Source organism: Rousettus aegyptiacus, unplaced genomic scaffold (genome assembly GCF_014176215.1).
Source record: "Rousettus aegyptiacus isolate mRouAeg1 unplaced genomic scaffold, mRouAeg1.p scaffold_m13_p_4, whole genome shotgun sequence".
Taxonomy (NCBI): Eukaryota; Metazoa; Chordata; class Mammalia; order Chiroptera; family Pteropodidae; genus Rousettus; species Rousettus aegyptiacus.
The window spans coordinates 7,426,572-7,449,174 of NW_023416307.1; the positions used below are offsets into that span (position 1 = coordinate 7,426,572).

The following is a 22,603-nucleotide window of genomic DNA, read 5'->3' on the forward strand; positions in this document are numbered from 1 at the left end:
ACCAGCTTATATATTAGAAAATTGGGTTCGACCAATCAAAGTAGATCATTTACAATAACAGGGACTCCAAGGGCCTGGAATGTTGCTTCTTACCACAAGTTTTGAGACGATAAAAGCAACACTTGTTTTAGAAGGGGAAAAAAAGAACTTAAATGCTAAGAGGAATGAATAAAGCAGCTGTATGAATAAAGGCACCTACAGACGGAGGTTGAGCCACAGATGTGGACGGTGTGGAGTATGCGGAGCTCTGTGAGAAACAGGCCGGCTCTCAAGCCGCGGCGCCCCCACCCTCCCCTGGCCCCCTCTCTTTTTGACACGAAGGCTCCATAACCGTGGTCTCCTTCACTGTCAGGCTTCTAAAAGGAACACTTAGAAATCCCAATAGTGCATTCTCCCCTCCTTTTCCAAAAGGAAGAGAAGAAACGCTTCTGTGGAAAGAGGACTCTTCCAGTGACCCTTTCCTAACTCGCCAGGGAATTCAATTTAATTCAGCAAAGTTGTTCAGCTAAGGAAACGACGCCAGACGAGGTGGACAGACAATTATGCTGATCCCAAATGCTCGCTGTGTGTTCATTCTTTACAGTCCAGGAGACGCGGTGGGGCGGGGGTACTTGTTATGGGCTAAATTCTGTCCCCCCAACTTCCCGTGTTGAAGTCCTAACCCCCCAGTGCCTCAATGTGGAGATGGGGCTTTTAAAGGGGTCATTATGTAAAAACGGGGTCTTTAGCATGGGCCCTAATGCAACGTGGCTGGTGCTCTTGTAACACGAGGAGATCGGGACACAGACACACGCGGAGGGCCGACCCCGTGGGGACCCAGGGGGAAGAGGGCTGCCCTCCACAGGACGCCAAGGGAGGCCCCAGGGGTCAACAGCCGACCCGGGGACCTCAGCCTCCCTGCCCCCAGAACCGCAGGGAGCACATTTTCCCGCGGTGTAAGCCCGAGTCCGCGGTGCTTGGTCACGGCAGCTCGCGCAGACTCACGCGGAACGGACCAAGCGCAACCGCAACAGCCGCTCGCAGGTGCCGTGGTTTCGGCCGCAGCCCGCGCTGAGACCCGGGGACCGCCGGGATTCCTGCGTCCTCTGTACTCCTCCGGAATTGATCGATCTTCCACGTCTTGGCAGACACTGGATCGGGCCGTGGGCACCCGAAGGCGAAGTGACAGCTGCACCAGGTCCCTCTGCCTCAGCGCGGTGGGTGCCATACACACGGGCCGTGTGTGCCAGCGCCGAGAATGGAGCGACAGGTTCTGTCTGGGGAACGAGGGCGAGGCCACAAATGAGAGACCCGTCCGGGAGGATGACTCATTAGCTCTCGACCTTGGGCGAATTACTCAGTCTCTTTTCCTTTGTCTTTTAAATGAGATTGTAGAACAGATTTTGGAAAGTTGGTGTGAAAATTAAATGAAAAATCGAATAAGGAACTGCATGCTGTAATGCCTCACACATCATAGGTGACCGGTCACCATGAGGAAGAGGGCCCCTCAAAGGAGGTGATGGTCCGGCCTGACCTTGAGTGGCAAGCAGGGTCCCATTGCACGGAGCAGAACTCAGGCGGAGAGAGGTGTTCCAGGCAGCGGGCCAAGGACAAGAAAGACGCCATTGGCGGGACCCTGGATCATCCGCGTACACGGGGAGGGCTGAGTTTAGCACTGTGGGAAAAATCAGAAGGGTAGAAGGGGTCTTCGGTGCCAGGTGCTATAAACGGTCTTTTCCCCCATATTTAACAGAGACTTTTGCGGAGAATGACAGAGGGGTAGAAACTGGAGTTGGAGGGACAGTTAGGAGGCTGTTGATGTTATCAGGAGGTGGGCATGAGCCAGGCAGGGGCAGGGGCTTGCGAAGGAGTGGGATCCACGGTCATTTTACAGGTAGATCCAGATGCGGCATGGCTGTTTATGAGACGAGGAGTAAAGCATACTGGTAAGTTCCGGCTGCCTCCCGTTTTTTCAGGCTGGGCACTGACCCACACCTTAGATGGTAAGACTAGAAACTGCCTTAGGAAACAAAAGGAAAGGTTCATGGGGTTCGTTTGCCGTTGTGCGGGGAAGGTGGTGGGGTAGATATGACGAGATTATGGACATCAAGGCTTATGGGCATCAAGGGAGAGATGCCACGTGAGCTTTTCAAAAACGACTCTAGCTTTTTGTACATAATCAGGGATCCATAGAGTCTCTAATGGGCCAAGTACTGCTCCAAGTTCTTTACTGTGTCAACGCATCCAATCCTCACAACATCCCTATGAGATGGATGATATCATGAACCTTGTTTTACAGATGAGGGCTAGGATTGGCTGGATTTAGCTCCCCTTCCCGCCCTCATTCCCATTTGGAGGTTGATGCCCTACCCCCCAGTGTGACTGATTTGGAGACTGGGCCATTAGGAAATAATTAAAGTTAATTACAGAAAACATAGAAAATAAATTAAGTTTATATAAGGGTGGGGGCCTAATCCAATAAGGCTGCTATCCTTCTAAGAGGAAGAGACTCCAGAGAGCTCTCTGAGTGTGCACACAGAGGCAAGGCCATGTGAGGACACGGCCAGAAGGCAGCCATTCCCACCAGAAACCAACCCCAATGGCACTTTGAGTTTGAACTTCCAGTCTACAGAACTGTAAAGATATTCGTTTACTTTAAATAAAGCTACCCAGTCTGCAGCATCCTCATAGCAGCTTGAGATGACTAATACAAGGGCAATTAAACACAGAGATAAGTAACTTCCAAAAGGTCACACAGCTGGTAAGGTACAGAGGCAAGATTTGACTTGGAGCAGTCTTTGTATTTAACTACTAGCCTCTCTGTGTTTAACTGCTTCTCTAGGCCGTGTGTGTATGCGTGTGGGGGGCAATATCTCTATAAGGAGATAGAGAAAATGGGGATGCCACCTTATTCTAAGAAGAGAGGCTGATTTCTGTGGCCCCACTGCAGCAGTTGCTTCCAGAGACGAGCGGCTTCCCTGAGCCTAATGATTGTTTTGTTGAGGCAGCATGGCTGCCTTCCAGCCTTTTCCATACAGTTCTATTAGTGTAGAGAACGATACTTCCGTAGAACAGAGAATGAAGATGGCATGGGGCAGGTGGAGCTGCAAGCATGTGCCCTGGCACATTCTGGCTGGGGAAGGCGGCTCCGATCTGCTCTCAGCCTCGCTGGGCCGGCAGGCACTGGGAGCACTGTGTGTAAGTGAAGGGCGAGTCCATTAGGCTGAAATCCGGTCAGTCATCTCAGAGACTCCCCACCGGGCAGTAGATATACTTTTAAGTGGAGCTCTTGTTCTTTCCCATGGAGATGGATTAATGATCAGGGTGGAGTGGGCAGAAAAAAATAAAATCCAATTGGTTTTCTTTAGGAGACACACGGATGCATTCCTGTTAATAGTTTTTGATTCACAGCTCTTTGCCCTTAAAACACATTTTGAGGGATTTTATTTTTGTTGTTGTTGTTTGTCCCTTTGCCTTGAAGTTTCTGAAATATTCCCCAGTGCGGTCCCTGCCAATTCTGCAGAAGTGTTGCTGTTGCTCGGAGACTGTTCACAGCCAAGTGGGAGAATTTTTCCATAAACTGCCATTCCAGTGAAAACATAGAAAATAAAATGCAAGCAGGCACATTACAAACAGGAAGCAGCGCTTGACTGTAACGCGACCTGATTTGTATGACCCTGCCTCTCTGACCTTGAGTTTGCCTGTATTGGTAGGGTATGTTCGTTGGCATATTGAGGTTTCCTTGGTCTGTTCTCCATAATTAAAGGCTCGTCCAGGCTTCCTAAGCTCTTTTCTGGTCCGTCTTTCTCTCCACTCCCAACTTCTGTCCTCAGGTAAGAAAGCTTTGGCTAAAGAAACTCTTTTACTAAGAAGTTGGTTTTAATATTGCCATTCCTTTCAGGTGGCTTTACATTTTCAGAGGGCTGATGTGTTTCCCAAACTTTATGTGCAGATGAAGTACCTGAGGATTTTTTTAGGATGTGGATTCAGATTCACGCGTCTGAATGGGGCCTGGGACTGCTCGATCAAATGTCTGGGTACTCCATGGCTCAATCAACTTGACATATAAAATGAAGAACCATAGGGTAGGAGTGTTTGCCCCTCCCCTGGGGTCTTCATAGCCCCTGATAGTCCTTGCTTGTCTTCTCCAAATTCTCTAGAGAGAAGATCCAGCTGTGTTCTTTCGTGAGCTGAATGTTCATTTCTGCACTGGCTTTCCAAGCTTTCAAGGGCATCTCTCCATATAACATGTGGACTTGCCCCATCAATTGCAGCATATAAAGGACAAATAATACTTCATATTCATGGCAAGCCCCTTAATGTAGTTCTACTGAGTGACTGCTATGTGAAAGGTACACACTGGGGAGCAAGGAGGACCAAGGATGAGACACCTGGATTGGGGCCCAGAGCAAAATGAAAATGCAGGATTCTTGTTCAAAAATTAGGTTTCAAGATAGCAACAGCAGCACATTAAACCTGGTTTGGGGCCTTTCTGAGTGTGGGACCCTGTGAAATTGCACAGGTCATATGTCCATGAAGCTGGTCCAGGACAAAACATGCAGACCTGGAGACAATATGGTAGAAGCAGAGATTTCGCTCAGGAGACAGGTAGAGTCAAATATCCTGATGGAAATGTTTGGGTATGGATTTGTGCCTCTTTTTTCTTCCTCCTTCCCTTCCCCCCCTTTTTTTCCTTTCTCTTGTTCTTTCTTTCCTTCCTTATTTCTTTTTCTTCCTTCCTTCTTTCTCTTTTCTTTCCTTCCTTTCCTTTCTCCTTTCCTGCCTTTCTTTCTCTCTTCCTTCTCTCTCCTCCTCCTTTCTTTCCTACAAGGTAGTTTTAAAAACCATACCACTTCCAATGAAATAATGTGTTCATCATCTACTATACTTGTCATTCCACAGATATTTAGAAATTAAACCAGTTCGTGTCACTTTGAAATCCCATCACAGTGGCTAGAGTCCTATCTACTGAGACAGTCTGTCCCCTCCAGATGGGGGTGGGGTATGGGGGAGGGCCCTTGGAATCCCCAGGCCGTGTGAGGTTTTCAAGTGGTCTGCCAGCTGTTTCTCAGAATCTAGAGCAAAGCTCTGTGGACTTCAGAATAAAATCATCTTCTCTGAACCTACTGCCAGGAAATTGGTAGTTATTCTTGACCTGGACGATGGGTTAGCGAAAAGCTCAGAAAGGTAAAAAACAGAGGTCCCTGATGGTACGCTATGACTAACTAGACTTTTCTCAGTTCACATCTGAGCCCAGACTGTCTACTAATCCTTGGGGGGATTAATAGGGTGGAGGGGTCTTGGCAGGAGATTGAGGATGAATCAGAGCAAACTCATCAACAGCTGCTTTTAAAAAAATCAAACTTTCTTTCCTGGTGGGTTCCCAAGTCAGTGATATCCAGTGCTTTTGCAGCAAATATTTATTGCACACACAGTTTTTAACTTCCAGGACAGTAAAGTATGACCTCAAGGAACCCAAATTTAGTCGGAGACAAAACGACACTAGTACTGCCCTCTCTGAGCAAAGCCCTGCTGGAAATTTTTTTTGTTTTTGTTTTTAATAAGCTACCTCATAACCTTTTTTAAAAAGAGGGCATCTACAAATACATGACAGAAAATAAGTGCCAAAGTCCTTGTGGCAGGGAACGCAAAAGACTAAACTTGGTTCATTCCACCAGTATTTGCTGGGCAGGTACTGGGCGCCAGGCCCTGTTCTGCACACTAGGGTTACAGCAGTGGACCCAACAGACCACAGCCCTGCCGTCAGGGAGCATCTGTTCAGGGGAAGAGCAGGCCAGGGCAGAGCTGCCTGGAGTGGAGGGCGTGGGCTCATCTCCGTGGTGTTGCCTCACTGGGGAGGGCTGTTGGTTGTGACTTAGCCAGGAGCATATTCAGTGTGGCTTTCAGTGACTAGTGGAGAAGATGATGACTCACAGTTGAAGTTGAGGTCATGTGTGCCAGAAATGTAATTTCTGCTGGTTCTTCTGTCTTAAACCCTTAATTTTGCCTTTGGCCACTCCAGTTTTTCTTTAATGCCAGTGCTGTGCTCTCTTTAGATGTCAGCATTGCCCTCAGGAGAAGGGATGCCAGAATACTCTGCCAGATGGCATTTGTTTGTGTTTTAATCGAAACGCCTCATTCGCTTCCCTGTGGTGTGAAGCAGCAACCTACTGTGCAGGGCAGACAAGCAGCAGCGTAGAAGCCTGCAGAGCTTTTCAGGTTTTGGGGTCAAGAAGTGTACCCGAAGGCAGGATCGGCTTAATTCCATTACCCTTAGTGGTAGTGCCATGATTTTGGGAACAACGCTCCCAAGGTCAGCCCTGAGCGCACTCCGAGAGACAAAGTCCTGACTCGTTGATGTACGTGGGGTGTGAGGGTGTGATGTGACGGAAAGAGTCCTTCCTAATGGTGGGTCCCTGTGCATCCATCTCCTCCTGACGGGCAGGGCTAAGCATTTCTCTTATATCTTTTCATTCAGGTTTTTCAACTGCTTGCTGAAACATTGTTATCCCATCTTAAAGATGAGGAAACTGTGGTTCAGAGAGTTCGGTTAACATAGCACAACTCAAATGCCTACTTTTATGAGTGTATACTCTGTGTTGTGTCTGACTTCTTTTTAATCCTCAACATTCTTAGGGGTTAGGCGGTATTACTCCTCTTTGACAGAATGAGAAAGTGAGGCTTATGAAAGATTAATTAACCTACCCTAAGGCTCCAGAGCTGGGAAGTGGTGGAGCCTGCATTCAAACCAGCCAGTCTAGGACCAAGGTTCTGTCTCTTAACTGCTTTTAGGATTTCTTAGCTCAGAGAGCTATGTGCAAGGCAATCAGATGACCACTCTGATTCACCCTGAAGCTCACCTTGCAATGATGTCACCTCCTTAATGGGGTGACATGATGGCAGCGGCTGAGTGAGGCAGAGAGGAGATCAAACTATAGTTGACCCTTGACAACATGAGTTTGAACTGAACTGCATGGGTCCACATATTTTTTCAGTAAATATATGTATAGTACTATAAATGTATTTCATTATGATTTTCTTAATTGTGTCTTTCCTCTAGCTTACTTTATTGTAATGATACAGTATACAATACATGTAACATATAAAATACATGTTAATCAACTTTTTATGTTATTGGTAAGGCTTCCAGTCAACAGTAAGCTATTAATAGTTTCGGGGTAGTCAAAGTTATATGTAAATTTTTGACTATGTAGGGGTCAGTGCTCTTAACCACCATGTTGTTTGAGTAAATGGTACTCCGTCCTTACTTCCAGGAAGGCTGTTAGTGACCTGCTGCAAATACAGGAGGCCTCGGTAGGTCCCACTACCCAGGTCCCCAGTGGAAGATGTTTTATTTATCTAATAAACATTATTCAATGTTACTATATGCCAGGCATTTGTCTAAACACATTACTAATATTAAGTCATTCATCCTTATACCAACCCTATGCAGCAGCACTATTGTCATCTCGATTACACAGATGAGAAAATCGAGGCACAGAGGTTTGAAGTAACTTCCCCAAGGTCACAGCTAGAAAATGACAGGACTATTATTTGAAACTAGGAGGCCTAGCCCCAGAGCATGGCCAAGTGCACTTTTGAGCACCCCTTGGGAAAGCCCTCTACTCATTTTCATGTATATATTCCCCTTTCAAGATAGTGGCTTTTAGGAGGTTAAGAAATTGTTCTTTCTTCTGGGATGAAAAGCTTCACAAAGGAATGACTCTCCACGTAGAAGCTTGGACAAGGTATTGGCTGAGATGAAGGGAGTTTTTTGAAAGGGTATCTTCTGCAAAATCTCTCACTCAAAAACCTCTGCAACACCTACCATGGGACCTGGTAGACTTATCACTCTAAGACTTATCCTAATCATTCTTCTCAAACTGATGTTTTAGATGTAGACTTCTAGTCTTTTCGAAGCTCTTACCTCTAATTACAGCTCCTCTAGAATTCATTGATTAAATATTTCTGAGTGTCCCAAATATACCAACTACTGCGTTAGGTACTGGGATAGAGCAGAGAAAAAAGATAGTTAAATTCTGGATGGAATGGAGGACATAATTAAATGACAATTTCAGCCCTGTGTAATACAGGGGTTTGTGGCGGATGCTGGTATCTAAACTTTGACTGGACACAGGAAGTTTCCAGCGTCTACAAGACTGTCTGCGGCACAAATGTAATTCAGCAAATGTCTACTGTGTGAATGCATTGACTGCGAAGCTGGTTTCTGAAGAATGGGTAGGAATTAGTCAAGGGGAAGTTTAGGGGCTGGGATGTTCTGGGCAAAGGGAAGAGACCCAGAGGCGAGACAGCAAAATATTTTTCTGTTTAGAAGGACGACCAGGCAAAAGGTACAGTCGATTTCAGGAGGCAAGGCCTGGGGTTGAAAGACATGGGAGGTCTTTGAAGTCAGTTCAGGTGAGAGGATGGGGAAGATGGTATGGATTTGGGAGAATAGAGGGGGGAAGGCGGAAGGAGAAGTCAAGGATACTTAGTTTTCCAGTTTAGGTTTACTTTCTGTGACACAGGCAATTCCTTTTGCGTTTTCTTTTGTTTTCAACCAGATAACCCCAGGAGCTCAAGCCTTCCTACCCGCTCCGGGGTGAACAGGTCCACCGAATCAGGTTGTAATGAATATCCATCTCGGCCTTTGTTTTAAATGTTGAAGTCCCAAGCTCTCAGGTAAAGGGGAAGCTCTGGCTGGGTGTGGGGAAGAGCTTTCTGTCAGCGTCCGAGTTTCCGTGTCCCTCACCACCTCGCGAAAGGCGAAGGGCAAACATCGTTTCTTGATTTTACAGGGGAGACTGGGAGGTCTGTGTGAACCTTGCCAGAGTCACGTAGTCTGCCCAGTGAGATGAATGTAGGGTCTGCGCTGCAAGCTATGATTTCAAGTTTACTTGCTGGCAAGGTGAGTTAACCCGGTGAATCCTGGCCTCTCCAGGATTCAGGGAAGGCTACTGTGTTCTACCTGGACCCTGGCTGTCGCTAACATTCCCAAGCATCCACAGGGGGGGATTACGTTAGAATCTTTTTCCTCTCGTAAAAAAGTTCTTGTTTCCCCCTAGAACCAGTCACACGCCTCCCAAGCCAGACCACGTGTCACAGGTACGTTTTTTGGCCCTTCCCCTCCCCCCTTCCGTTCCCCTTTCCTTTCTGCCTTAGGTAGCAGGAAAATCCTTTACCTTCGACCAATCCCACTGATGTCGAGCCGCGCGCGCGCGCCAACTCGAGCTCCTTCTCTGTACGTCATTGGCCACCTCCACCTATGCAGGGTGACAGGCAGCTTCACAGGCCTATTGCTGGAGGAGGCGGAGGCCATTCGGCCCTCCCAAAGCTGCTTTGTTAGGGGCTCCCTCGCCGTTCTCTGGCCAGCCGCGCCTCCTCTGCCATCCCTCGCTCTCCCCAGGCCCCACCGCCGGAGCCCTGTGGGAAGGCAGCCCAGGAGCGCGCGGCGCCCGCATCCGTCCAGCCGCGCGCGGGGGACCGAAAGAGCCCCGGTACGCAGCGTGCTGCTGTTGTCACTCTCCAGGCCAACTCCGAACGCCCCGCTCCTGTATCTTCTGTTTCTGATTGGCCGGTCGGAGGCGGAGCGATTGTCAAGCGGCCCAATCAGAGCTCGGTTTCCCACGGCCTCTTTTGGCCCCGCCCCCGAGGCCGCCGGCGGAGGCGGCCTGACAGCTCTCATTGGCGGACGGCGAGCGGGCCCCAGCGCTGCGAAGCCGAGCAGCGCCGCCGCCGACCGGCGCGCAGCTCTCTGCAGCACAGCTTTCGCCTCGGTACCCGCAGCCCGGGGCTCTCGGCGTTCCCGCATTGTCCGCGTCCCGGAGATCCGGGACGAGCGCTGCGGGTGAGTACTGCGGGTCTCGGGGCGCGCGACGGCTGGCGGGAGCCACCGCGAAGGACCGCGGTGCGGATGCTCGCGGCCACTCTGCCCGTGACGGGCACATCCCGACCCCCGTCTCCCGCAACTAGGGCTCCCGGCGGGTCCTAGCTCCCCCTGATTGGGCTTTACTCGTATTGTTTTCGTGTTCACACACGGGAGGTGGGGAGCTGGCGAGAGGAGGCAAGAGGAGACATCTCTGGCTGGAACGGTGAGGAGGGAGAAGAGCCAGCGGCGCCCAGGTGTCGGGCGCCGAATGGAAGTGACAGTGTCCGGGCTGTGGCATCCAGTCTTCCCGGCAGCAGGAGGTCAGCGCTGACTTGCAGCGGCGGCGGCACTTTGTATTTGTCGGCTGATTTTTATCAACTTAGGGGAGGGCGTGCGTGTGCGTGCGTGTCTGTGTGTGTCTCTGTCCCTGACTTGGGCACCTCCAGGCCTGGGTTTTCGGCGACGCTGCCTGGGCGCTCGCCTTGGCGATCCGTGCCGCGCTCGCAGCCGGACGCACGAGGAGCAGAGTCCGGGGGTCGGCGCACAGGGCCGGGGACCCAAGGCTGATCTGGGAGGGGGCATTTAAAGCGGCATTCTCCGGGCGCGCAGACAATGACTGGTCAGGGCGTGGGGTCCCAGGGGGCTGTGTGTTGGGTCCCCACGCACGATGCAGACCCCGCCTCACCCTCTCGCAGGTTCGGTGGTTCCGAAGCCGCTGCGCGGCTTGCAGCCCCGCGGGGGACCCGTGTGGGGCCCGCTTTTGTTTATAGACCTCGCCATTGGGCGAGAGCTGCGCGCTGTGCTCCCCCGGGGCCCGGGCCGCTGCTGCGCGCCCCCTCCGAGCGCAGAGAAGTTGGTGCGTGCTGTCAGGAGACGCCCCCTCCCCCGACCTCCTGGCGAGATGCTGCAGGGAAAAGACACCCAGGCGGCGCCTTCGCGCACAGTCTGCCTGCACCCAGAGGCACCGTGTCCCGGCCCGAGCCCCTCTCAGATCGGCGGCCGTCGTGGGGGGCAGACCGAGCCAAGTTCATCTCCTTTCCAGTAGCATCCTCTAACCTTGCTACCTGGCCAGTCCACGTTGATCCGAGTCTGTCTTTTCCTGAGTGCCGGCAAGTCCTGAAGGACGCGCGCGAGCCCTTGGGGACGCTGGCCAATGCGTGTCCGCTTAGGTGGTACCCACGCGGCCCCGTAGAGCAGCTGCGGCTCTGCTGAGTCTGAGCGGTCCGGATCGGGTTACCCACGTGTGCTGACTTGGCTCACACTTTGCTTGAGTTGGAGTAGAGGTTGAGAGCTTGGGCGCTGAGATCAAACCCAAGTTCCAATACCTGCTCAGTGTCACTTACAAACTGGGTGATCCAGGCAGAGCTGCTTAATCTCCTTGCCTCTCAATTTCCGAGTCTGGAAAGTGGGTACGAGTATTCCCATCTGGGTGGGGGGGAGGCGGGCGGTTAAAATGACAATATAAATTAGCCGCTTAGGGCAGTGCCTGCCACGTAAGAACCACTTTGGAATAACGTGGTTTTCCTGTCAGAGGTACTCTTATTGTAGAGGACGCCCGTGTCTCTTCTCCGTTCTGCAGTTCTCCACTCTCCTAGCTCCTGTTTTATTTTAAAAAGCATCTAGGACTGCTGTTTTCAGCTCCAAACAGGGCTCAGGTTGCACTATACCGTACTTAACTAATCGCTTCCAGATCCTTTTCCTGTTTGAATTCCCTTTAGGTTTTAGTTGCTTCTTCTTCCTTCTTCCCTAAGGCCATGCTGAGGCCCAGGCCTGAGTGGCGGAGGAAAACTCCGCCAGGTGGGAAGCAGTTGCCGGTGAACCAATAGCCGCTGTGCAAAGTGATTAATGCCCGGATGGAGGGAGGTTTGAACAAAGAGATACCTGGAGGCCAGGGGGGAACACTTCCTGGTAGAAGTGAAATCTGAGCTGTGCCTTGCAGCAGAAGTTTGGTAAATCGCTGGTTTCTAGAATACGCTCTTTTGTACCCAGTGGCAAAGAGCTCCTCCTGGGAGATTGTCTTTGAGTGGTAAACACGGAAGTTGCTAAGTAATTATCATTGAATAGAGGAGAAATAAACCTAAGGAGGAAGCTGTTGACTGGGGAAGGTAGAAGAGGATAATTGATTTTACTGAATAGCTTCAAAATGCTGTCGATGTGTTTTGACTTGTTTTACCTCAGCTCCACAGTGCTCATTGTCTTTAGGCTAAGAGAGCCAGTTTCGTATAGGAAAAAAAAAAAGACATGAAGAACTCAACAACCCATAATCAGATAAATAGTTTAAAAAAGACAATCTCAGGCTCACTTACAGAATAAGATGTTATTGAAAAAAAAAATGCTTGTTTCAACACCTCTTTGCCTGTTGGGCAAATTTCCGAGCTGGGTCCGATAACATATTCTTTGAATGTAGACTCTAGAGGCCTTTACTGGCCAAAACAAACAAACAAACAAAAACAAAAGCTAAGAGAGCTATTCACAGTCTGTCCAATGGTAACAGAAGCCCACAGGGATACTCCCTCTGTGCCTCTGCCTCCCTGGACCTGCCTCTGTCACCCCGAGTGGAGGCTGATCCTTGCAGGCTGTGGAGCCTGGAGTGTTATTGGGAGATGTCAGTGTATTTGATGGCCAACTTTGAGTTCCATTCCCAGAAATGATTCCAGTCCTGTCTGCACTTGTTCTGGGAATTCTCTGGCCCTTAGGGACGCTAGAGGCAGCTTTGCCCCCTGCTGCTGTCTGGGGGAACAGATCAGTTGGGGGCCTAGACTTGAAAGAGAGCACGTGGTTAGGAAATCTCATTAGCTGACAATTTAACTCCACTCTCATGCTCATCCGAAGAGCTAGAACAAAGACTTCCTCTTTCCCTCTGCAGTTTTGTCCCCAGCTCCCCTCGTCTCCCCTCCCCCTCTGAACCTGAAAGGAAAGGCCGCCCTGGTCCTGTCTCCTGCCACCCCACCAACCCCTGCCCCTCAAGTCCCTGTGGTCTGGTGAGCAAACGGAACCCCAGGAAACCCAGGTGTTCTGGCGCATCGAGGCAGCAGTTCCCCCGGAAGGTGGCCCAGGCGTGCATGTTAACACTCCTTATGGTAAGGAGCTTACAGTCTGAAGGAGAAGCATTTTGTGAGGCAGCACGGAGGAGGGCCTCAAACCTAGGCCTTCCCCAATGAGAAGTGCCGGTAAGAGCACAGGAATCACGCCGGAGCTTTGGCCAGACCTTAGTGATGGCAGGGGCTTCTGCCAGAGGGCAAGGACGAGAGGTGAGGCCGCAGAGGCAGAACTCGGTCCCTGTGGGCAACGTGCAGAGTCCTGTGGAATTCCTGAACACCACGAGCGCGCAGGCTTGTGGTTCAGAAAGGTCCTTATTTGCAGTGTCCGCAGTCGTTTGGATTCTTGTATCTGAAACACTGTTTCACAGGTCCGTGTGTGTCTGCATGCATATATGCAGAACCACGTTCCTTCCTGAATTAGGAAAATAGGGTGCATATTTCATAGTGTGTCCCTACCTATCCCCTTCTCCCCGCCAGTATAGGACTGGAAAAGAACATTTGCAAGGCCCCAGCAAAATTTTTATGTTTTTTTTTTTTTTTTTTTTTTTTTTTCAATTTCTAACTTCTGGTCATTTCATCTTTCAATATTCAGTTTTATGTAAGTAATAACTCCTGTGTTAAAAAAAAAAGATCTCTCATCAGTGTAAGCCAAATCACTAATTTTTAAAGTTGTTTTTTTTTTTTTTAAGTAACGGAGGCACTCAAAAATAAAGCAGTACTCATCAGGAACAGAGCGTTTTGAAATGAAAACAATGCTCTAGTGTAAAGGGTACAAGATATTAATAGTTGGGCGAGCTTTCTCCTTCCATCCCCTTCCCAACCTCCTGCACCTCCCTCCACACCCCTGCAGCATAAGACTTTCACTGTTCCTGTGGTCTCAGGGGACCTCATTAAGAAATTTATAAAGGCCTGGACTGTGGGCATGGAGAAATTCTGCAAGTGCTTGTGCAAGATTCTTCTAGAAGACCTTGGAGCTCTTTGGCTAGGTGACGAGGGTTCTGCCTAGCTGGGCGGAGGCTGAGCTGAGAGACTCGCATTCTGCAGGTGGGGGTCTCAGTTCATTGAAAGGGTAGCAGAAGCAGAGGGGATCACAATGCCGGTGTCTTAGTAAGAGCAGATCAATTGTGTGTATTCAAAGGACATGAAACAAAGAGTGATGATTCAGCCAGGAACCCAGTGGGAGGCAGGTTCTTACAGCTGAGAGCATCCTTAGTTTCAGGATGGGCAAAGGCCCTTTGCGTCTTGATGCTGTCACAAAGTTTCTTTCCATAAAGGGACACTTGAGTGTAGGTGGGTGAGGGGGTCCCAGCATTTTGGAGCCTCCCCACTTACCCCAGCAAAACTGAAGTATACTAAGAAAGCCATCTCATATTTTCTGGCCGGGGCCACTTTCAATTCGTGAAAGAAGAGAAATAAAAGAGAGGGGCGATGTTTTTGGTTTAATAAGAAGATGCTGGTATCATTTTATTCCAGCTTCTAGTCCCCCACAGAGCATGATTTTATTAAGGACCAAAGGATTAGTCTGCAGGTATGTGAGGAAAGCGTAATTGGAAACTCGGCTTGGAGTGAGATGGGAGATCAGGCTATGGGGATTCAGGTGCTTTTCCTTGAAGGTACCAGATGTTGTTCTCTCTGGCCATGGAGGAGACAGGACATCCTGCAGAAAGAAAGTGACTTTGCAAGGCTGCCCGCCTGCCCGCCTGCCCTTCTCCCAGGCCAGAAGCTGCTAGCCTGGCAAAGAGGATCAGTTCCAGTTCCTGGCCTGGTTTCCTCTGCTCTTTGCGGAGGTGATAATGAGCCCTGGAATTCACCAGATCAGCACCCCCTCACCACACCAGGGCAGGTCAGGGGAGTCCTGGGTCTGGACACTGGAAGTGCAGTGGGTGGGATTTCTCACGCAGTGCTCCTCGGAGCAGGGCACGGAGCTGGGCCCGATGTGTGTCGGCTGAGTCTGAAGGGCACTGCAAAGGGGTCTGCTGTGCCTCCCCTTTCTCCCACCGCGTTGGGGGCCTCCCTGGCTTTTTGGGGGGAGAGTTTCCAGCCGGGCCACCTCCAAATTTCTTCGGATCCCGACCCAACTGACTGAGGTTAACGCGTTCATTTTTATCTCTTTTGCAAAATGTGCATCTCCATCTCCTCACCTGACACAAGGATGTCTTTGGAAAGGGCAAGAACACGGAGGGCGAGTTCTCCAGCGTGCTGTGGCCTCCTGGCTTCTGATGACCACAGGGCCCGTTTCCACACCCGAGAGGCCCGAGCTCCCTGGGGCACCCAGGACCTGCTGGTCGTGCCCGTTGCCTGGTGTGATATTAGTGCTACCACCTGACATTCTCAAAAATGCCCAGTAGGGCTGCCCAGAGTCCCGAGTCCCATGTGTCAGCCTAATAACCCCGATGATACTTTAAAAAACTACGGCGGTACTTTCCCGATGGCGCACTGCTGTGCTCTGGTGAACGACCTCTGTCTTCCACCTTTTAGTTTTTAAAGTGTGTTTAGCCCGGGGCCCGCTGAGTCCGGAGAACGCCACATGTACTTTCTTTCATTTAAACTACTGTTTGGATCCCAAGGCTCTTAGGACTCTCGAATGTTCTTGCTGTGCTGAAACTTTGACTTCCTATGATGACCCTTACTGTCTGCCATACATATAGGGTGGGGGTGTGTACACGTCTCTGTCTTAAGTCTCTTCCACGCATTTCCAAGCGGCCTTCCTAGGGGTGCAGTCTTTGGCAATAACGCTCGAGTCCATTTTGCTCCAATATACCCGTCACGGATTCATTCGGATGATGATCTGCTTTAATATTTTTCATGACTTTTATATTCTTATTTCGTGCCAGTTTTTCAACTCAGGCAATGCCAAGTTTGATTTGATCCTGAAAAGAAGGCGCAAAGTAATAACTCCATACAGTGTTAACACGCTCATAGAACAGACGAGCTTAGTCAGGAGAAGCAAGAGTCGTCTGTCGTGGTCGTGCCGTATTCCCGCCCACTCCTGTACTCTGCAGAAACAATCGCCTTTGTTCATTTCCTTTGAAATTGTTCTGGTGGTTGTCTTCATGTCTCCAGATAATATATGCCACTTTTATGTGTCGACTTCCTGTTAAGATAAATGGTCATTTAGCTTAGTTATTGCCTGTCACCTCCTTCCTTCATGCTCTAGCTTTTTGATGATTGTATTTATAGTTCATAAATTGATTATTCTCCAGACTTTATATTACTTACTTATTATCTTACTCTAATTCCATTCCATCAGCCGACAACAGTGACCTTTAACCTCCCCTTTGTAAAATGAGAACATCGATGTCCTGTTCTATCTTTTTTTCCCGACTCGCCTGCCTGTTTTGCCCACAGCTTCTGTCCGCTGTCAGGGCCGGTGCTGGTAAGATTCTGTTCTGTTGGCATGGTTCACAATTCCGTGCCTCGCTTTAGGTTGTTTTTATAATAGCTTTGCGAAGACGTAATTTGTATACCATACAAATTTAAATTTAAATTTAAAGTGCATAGTTTCGTGGGTTTTGGCATATTTACAGGGTTGAGTTACCATCGCCATAGTCAACTTAGAGTATTTTCACCATCCTCGAAAGAAACCCTGTACCCCCGTTATCATTCCCTTCCCTTCCCCGCCCCTCTCAGCCTCCGGTAACCACAGGTCTGTTTACTTTCTGCCTCTACACGTGTGCTTATTTTGGCCATTACATGTAAACGGAACCATATAATAGGTGGTCTTTCGCCATCGTCTTCTTTCGCTTGGCGTAATATTTTTATGGGTCATCCTAAGAGTAGCATTGCCAGGTCATATGATCATTCTATTTTAACTTCCTGAGGACCTGCCAGATTGTTTTCCAACGTGGTTGCACCATTTTACCTTCCCATCCTCAGTGTATGAGGATTTCACTTTCCCCACATCCTTGTCAGCATTCGTTATTATCTGCCTTTTGGGTTCTAGTTGTTGTCGTGGGTGAGAGGTGGTCTCTCCTTATGATTCTGATTTGCATTTTCCTGATAAATAATGATGTTGAGCATCATTGCATGTCCTCATTGGCTAATTGTGTATTTTCTTTGGAGAAATGTCTGTTCAGACCCTTTGCCTGTTTTCTTAATTGGGTTTGTTGTTTTTTTTTGGTCTGTTTATTAAATTGTGAGAATTTTTTAGTGTATTCTAGAGAAAAGTCCTTTATCAGATATATGATTTGCAAATATTTTCTCCATTCTATAGGTTGTCATTTCACTTTTCCGATGGCGTCCTTTGTATATTGTTTGCTTTTTAAATGCTGAAAATCAGCAAAGAATGTTTGCTCAGTTATGACTCTGTGAATGCTTCTCACTCCATAGCAAGGTTGTACACTAGTTTTACATTTTCTTTTCTATAGTACTATTTGCATGACTTAATTAGGTTATAGATCGAGGAAAGAGACCCTGAAAACATTTTATTTTAAAGCTTTGATTTCACATTTTTAAAAAAGAACAGTACTTTGTTTACTTAAACAACTGTGTGAATGAGTCATTGGTTTACCAAAACTACGTAAAAGAAATATTTGTAAAATAATTTGAAGGCGAGCTATCTTTGGGTATCAACTTTTTGATGTTAAATTTCTGCTGGGTAATATTTTTTGTTATGTTATATTAGGACAGAGCTTCTTAACTGGGGTCAGTTTTGCTCACGTGGACATTTGGCAACGACTAGAGACTTTTTTGGTAGTCATATGGGGGAGGTAATACTGGCATCTATTTAGATACAAAGAGATACTTGGCATCTGGCTGATAGAGGCTTGGGGGGCATTGCTAATATCCTGCAACAAGCAGAGTGGTCCCCCAGACTAAGAATTATCTGGTCCACGGTCAATAATGCCGATGGAGAACCCTGCATTCAAAAGACACAAATACTATCAGAGATCACATATTTAAATTTCTTAGGAAAGCTGTTTTTGTTTTCCAGATATTTGGAAGTGAGCTGTCAGATTAATAATCAATTATCTGAGGCATCGGATTATTTTGGTTAAAAAAAAAATTTTTGGTTATTATTTAGCTATATAAAATGCCTTTTTTAGGATAAAAAGTTTTTTAAAATTGGATAATTCATGTGTTTTGAGCTTTTCGGTGACTTCAGGATATTGCTAATGACTGTATCATGAAAGGCTCATCCTTAGTCCTCAAAACTGCCGTGGTTAATATTATGGGAGGAAAAAATACATGCAGCCTGCTCATTATAACGTTATTCCTCTTAAGCAGTTTATTGGGCATTATAACCATTTTCAGGGAAAAATGCTCCAATTTCAGTCCAAGATCTACTGTGACATTTTAGAGAAGTTTTATGAATGTTAGAATAATTATCTTGATGAGGAATTAACATTTCAATTCTACAATTACATCAATTGAACTTTAATATCTCATTGTAGTTTAAAAAATTAACACCTCATAACTATGGTTTTCACTTAACTGCATAACCTAACAATTTAATTATTTAAAAATAGATTAACAAAATTCACTCTGTGGTTTTGTTTCCTTTTTCTTTTATTCCCAAATAGTAACCTTAAGTTGGGGATCGAATCTCCCTGCAGCCTGGGTCCTGTAAACCCTAAACAATTGTAGCAAACTATGCAAATTACCTTAAAGAAAAAGGTTTGTGGGAACCTGTTTCATGACCTCCTCTTTCTTCGAGGAAATGGGGTCAAAACCAGGTGGACCTTATTGGCCGAAGTTGCAAGTTAGCGTAGGAATTTCGAGTCTCCTTGCCAAAGATTAGGGACCCACATGAGTGGCCCATTTTTTAATCAAGACCAGTTAAAGTAAAGTAGCTTCTTAGAGTGCAAAGGGCTAAAATTATTCCCCACGGACAGCCTCTGAATTTTAATTGCAACAATCCATGTCTTCTCAGCCTGTGATACAGCAGTTCTGAACCCCATCCAAGGCAAGAAAAGTGAATTTGTGGGCCCCCTAGCAACTAGCAACTGGCAACCAGCAGTGTGGGGCTGGACTTTTATCTTTTTTACATCATGTGGCGGCGTCAGCCCCTCTGACATTCTGGGGCTTGGCCCATAGGTTGTTAACGGGGATTTGGGGGTGACTGTTCCAAGTGCATAAGATGTGGAGTTGGTTGCTGTGTTATGGTTACTAGAAAACCATAATTTGAGAGATAATGGAAATCTTTCTAGGAAATATTAAGGTACAGCTTTTCTAGCTTGGAAAAGTTATTTTGTGGAATTCTGGAATGAAGAGCTTAATTAGGACATGAGTTAAGTTTAATAGTATTATTGCAACTGACTTAGAGATGCCATGAGATTCATATCTTAGAATTTCCTCCTTTGATTTGAATAAAATTTCTCTCAGCTCTAGCAGTGTTGAAATGGTTAATGGCCTTTGATTACCTGGGCCATTTTCTTCATTTTTTTTTCCTCAGGTATTCTGTGTTTTATTCCCCTTTGCCCCCTCATTTTCTTTGTCTGGGTGATTCTCGTGAAATATCTTCAGAGTTTATTTCTTTGATTGTAAAGTGTTTCTCTTAATTATATCAAGTACTAACAGTAAATATAGCCAAAATAGCAACAATAAATGTATTTTAGTGTTGAGATTAAGAGGGCTTTTTATATTCTTAGGCAAAAATTTCTCAAACTTTGAAAGATTTTACAATGAGGGGTTACTTTTATAATCAGAAACATTGAATTAATTAAATGCATATTCATCTTTGGGTCGGTTTTTCAAGTCGTATGTTTTTTTGTTTTGTAATCCACTTATGCGTGGGGATTAATAGCAAAGTGCTCCTCTCAACCATCAGGATGATGGGAAGAATAAAGAATATGTGGATTCTGGCTGAATGAACAAATAGGAGAAAGCCCACAGAAGCCCAGCGATTAAATTTCAATGGAAGGATTAGCCCCATTGTTGATGGATCCTTTCAGGCGAGGATTGAACTAAGACCCTCAGTCCTGGAACGCTGTTGACTTTGGAGGGTTGACGGCATTCCTCCCTTTATACATAGGGCTGTTCTTCTTAAATAGTAGTCGTACAGTCCGCAGTTCCAACGGTGGTTGTGCCTCATGACCTCCGTTTTTCTTTAGGATCGCTGCCTTGCTCATGAACTATCCCACTTTCTCTGAAGGTCCTTAAAGCATTGATGATGTTCAAGTCAAGCTTAATTCATGGCTGTTAGTTTCCTAGGGCTGCTATAAAAGCTGTGTCAAACCGGGTGGTCTCAGACAATAGAAATTTATTGTCTCGTAGTTTTAGATGCCGGAAGTCCAAAATCAAGGTGTCTTGGCAGGGCCGTGCTCTCTCTGAAGGCTCTAGAGAAGAATCGTCTTGCCTCGTCTAGTATTGCTGGCCTCAGGAGTTCCCGTGCTTGTGTGACGGTATCCAATCACAGCCTCTTCCACATGGCTTCTTCTCTAGAGGTTGTGTGTCTCTTTCTAAATCTCCTCCTTTTTCTTAGAAGGATAATAGCTATTGGATGTAAGACCCACCCTCATCCCATATGGCCTCATTTTAAATTGATGATGTTTACAAAGACCCATTACGGTCACATTCATAGGTTCTAGGGGTTAGGACTTAAACATATCTTCTTTGGGGACACAGTTCAGTGCATAAGAGTGTCCAGCTGCTCCACTGACTGCCTGTTGAAATCGACGAGTACGTGTAGCATGGACGTGTACTTACTGCTAAGAGATTTGATTTTCCTACAGCTTAGCTCGTATGTCACCACGCATTTGAAACTTTCAAAGGCTCTATCTAGCCCTCCGGTCCCGGCTCTGCTTTGCCATTTCATTTCCCAGGATTTCTTTCTCAGATACTTTGAGCCAGTGAAACAGGAGGCCCTTTTGCTCTGGGACGTATCCTATTCTCTTTCCAGTTTTGTGCTCACGCTGTCTCTAGACCTGGACTATTTCCATGTTTGCTCGTCAACTCCCGTCTCTTCTTCCAGGTCTGGTTGAAATCAGCCGTCTTCGGGCAGTTTCCTTGATGTCCTCAGGTGTGATGGCTCTTTTAGATGTGTTAGCATAGTCTGTCCTATGTCTCAGCGAATTCTTTTCCTAGACCGCAGACTCTTTTGATGGCAGGGTCCCAGACAAATTTATCTTGGCACGACTGTGGACGAGTCGATGTGTATTAGGATGAACTTGCACCCACCTGGCGGACAGCATCAGCAGTCAGTATACATGCTTGGTGCACGGTTTATTGCCAAGATGGTGGGCTGTGGAGGGTGGTAGTTAAGGGATGAGAAGCCTAAGGTCAAAAAGGCTGTACTCAGAAAACACTAGCGTAGGTAAATTTCCTAAGGACTCACAGCAAGAGGAATGTGTCACTTAGCTGCTGGGGAGCAATCTTCAGCCAGGATAAATCTGATGGTGTAGCAGGAGCCAAAATTAGGCAGCATGCACTCTGAGGGAGAAGATGGGTGAGTGGGTGGCTTAGTTAGTTCGGGTTGCTGTAACTAAATATCAGAGACTGGGTGGATTAAACAGCAAACATTTATTTCTCACAGTTCTGAAGGCTAGAAGTCCCGAGATCAGGGTTCATGAAAAGTTGGCTTCTTGGTGAGAGACCCCTTCCTGGTCACGTGCTCACGTGGCCTTTCCTTGGTGCACGCACAGAGATCTCAAGTCTTGTCTTCTTTTTATCAGGGCATTAATTTCATCATGTGGGTCTGGCATCATGACCTCATATAAATCTAATTATCTCTTACAGGGCCTGCCTCCAAATACCTTCACACTGGAGATTGGGGCTTCACCCAATGAATTTTGGGAGGCTACAAACCTTTAGTGAGCAAACAGTCAGGCAAATGGTTTGGAACCAGCAAGTAAACAGACAAGAAAGCAAAGCAAAAATAAATAAATAAATAAATAAAACAAAAAATTCAAGGACATTGTACCGACATGCCTTTGATTTCAAGGCAGGCTCTTCTAGACGTGGGCTTTGTTGAGGGTCATGGGGGCTTGGTGCTCAGCAGCTCAGGACCACCCTGCAGATGGATGAGGGAGATTTCATGCCTGTATACCGAAGGTCTGGTTAGAAAATCATGGAGGATCCTAAGGTGGTCGGGCAGATAGAAATAGTGAGAGACTAGAGTTCTGTGATTTCAGGAGAATGCAGTTTGGCTGGGAGGCAAGACTGTCCTCCAGTACAAGCAGGGAGTGAGACGAAGTGTGAGGGGTTGTTCGTGGAGGATGGCTGGTAGCACGTGGAGGGCGCAGGGTTAAGAGACTAGCATTCCTTGCACATGACCTCAGAGGAAGGGATAAAGGTGACTGGTGCTAGGGAAAGTGAAATCTCAATATTGCTGATCGAGATTGGGTAAAGGTCCAGGCCTCTGCTTTGGCATTGCCAAACTATTTTGCTAGGTGGGGAGAGCAGGTAGAGCTGGGTAAGCACATGGCATCGAAAGGGACTTAGTGCTGCAAATGGACCAGCTTACTCCCTAAAATGTATTTTTATTTATTCCATGATTATTTAAGAACAATCAAGTACATTTAAAAGAAGACATTGTACATTCCTGCCGTGGCAATTTGGTTACTTTTAGTTTTCTCTGTTCTTTCTAATCCATATTTTCCATGTGCTTTTTATATATTTGTAACTCTTGCATAGACACAAGTTTGTATTTTGTTTCTTTTCATGTAACATTGCATTATCAACATCTATAAAGTAGCCATGCTGTGTACCTGTCATCATTTATGGTGGTCACATATTTCAGCGATGTGATCATTTGCTTAACCATCCTCCTGTAATT

General features: G+C 47.2%; 2 protein-coding genes across 5 annotated transcripts in view; one reads left to right on the forward strand and one right to left on the reverse strand.

The window, feature by feature from the left end:
* Positions 1-673: 673 nt before the first annotated feature.
* Positions 674-9,926, reverse strand: LOC118601607 (translation initiation factor IF-2). The gene is given in 5 exon segments (XM_036218912.1): positions 674-690; positions 985-1,256; positions 9,162-9,295; positions 9,297-9,499; positions 9,608-9,926. Coding segments are annotated over 5 exon segments (945 nt in total).
* The window catches only part of TIAM1 (TIAM Rac1 associated GEF 1), a 321,420-nt gene continuing 308,487 nt past the window's right edge, over positions 9,671-22,603 (forward strand). For 2 of the 4 annotated variants that reach the window (XM_016162370.2, XM_016162369.2), the window contains exon 1: positions 9,671-9,826. The gene's annotated coding sequence lies outside the window, so the exon portion shown is untranslated. Of the gene's footprint in view, positions 9,827-9,922; positions 10,168-22,603 lie in introns of those variants that run through there. The other 2 variants (XM_016162372.2, XM_016162374.2) reach the window with 1 other exon arrangement.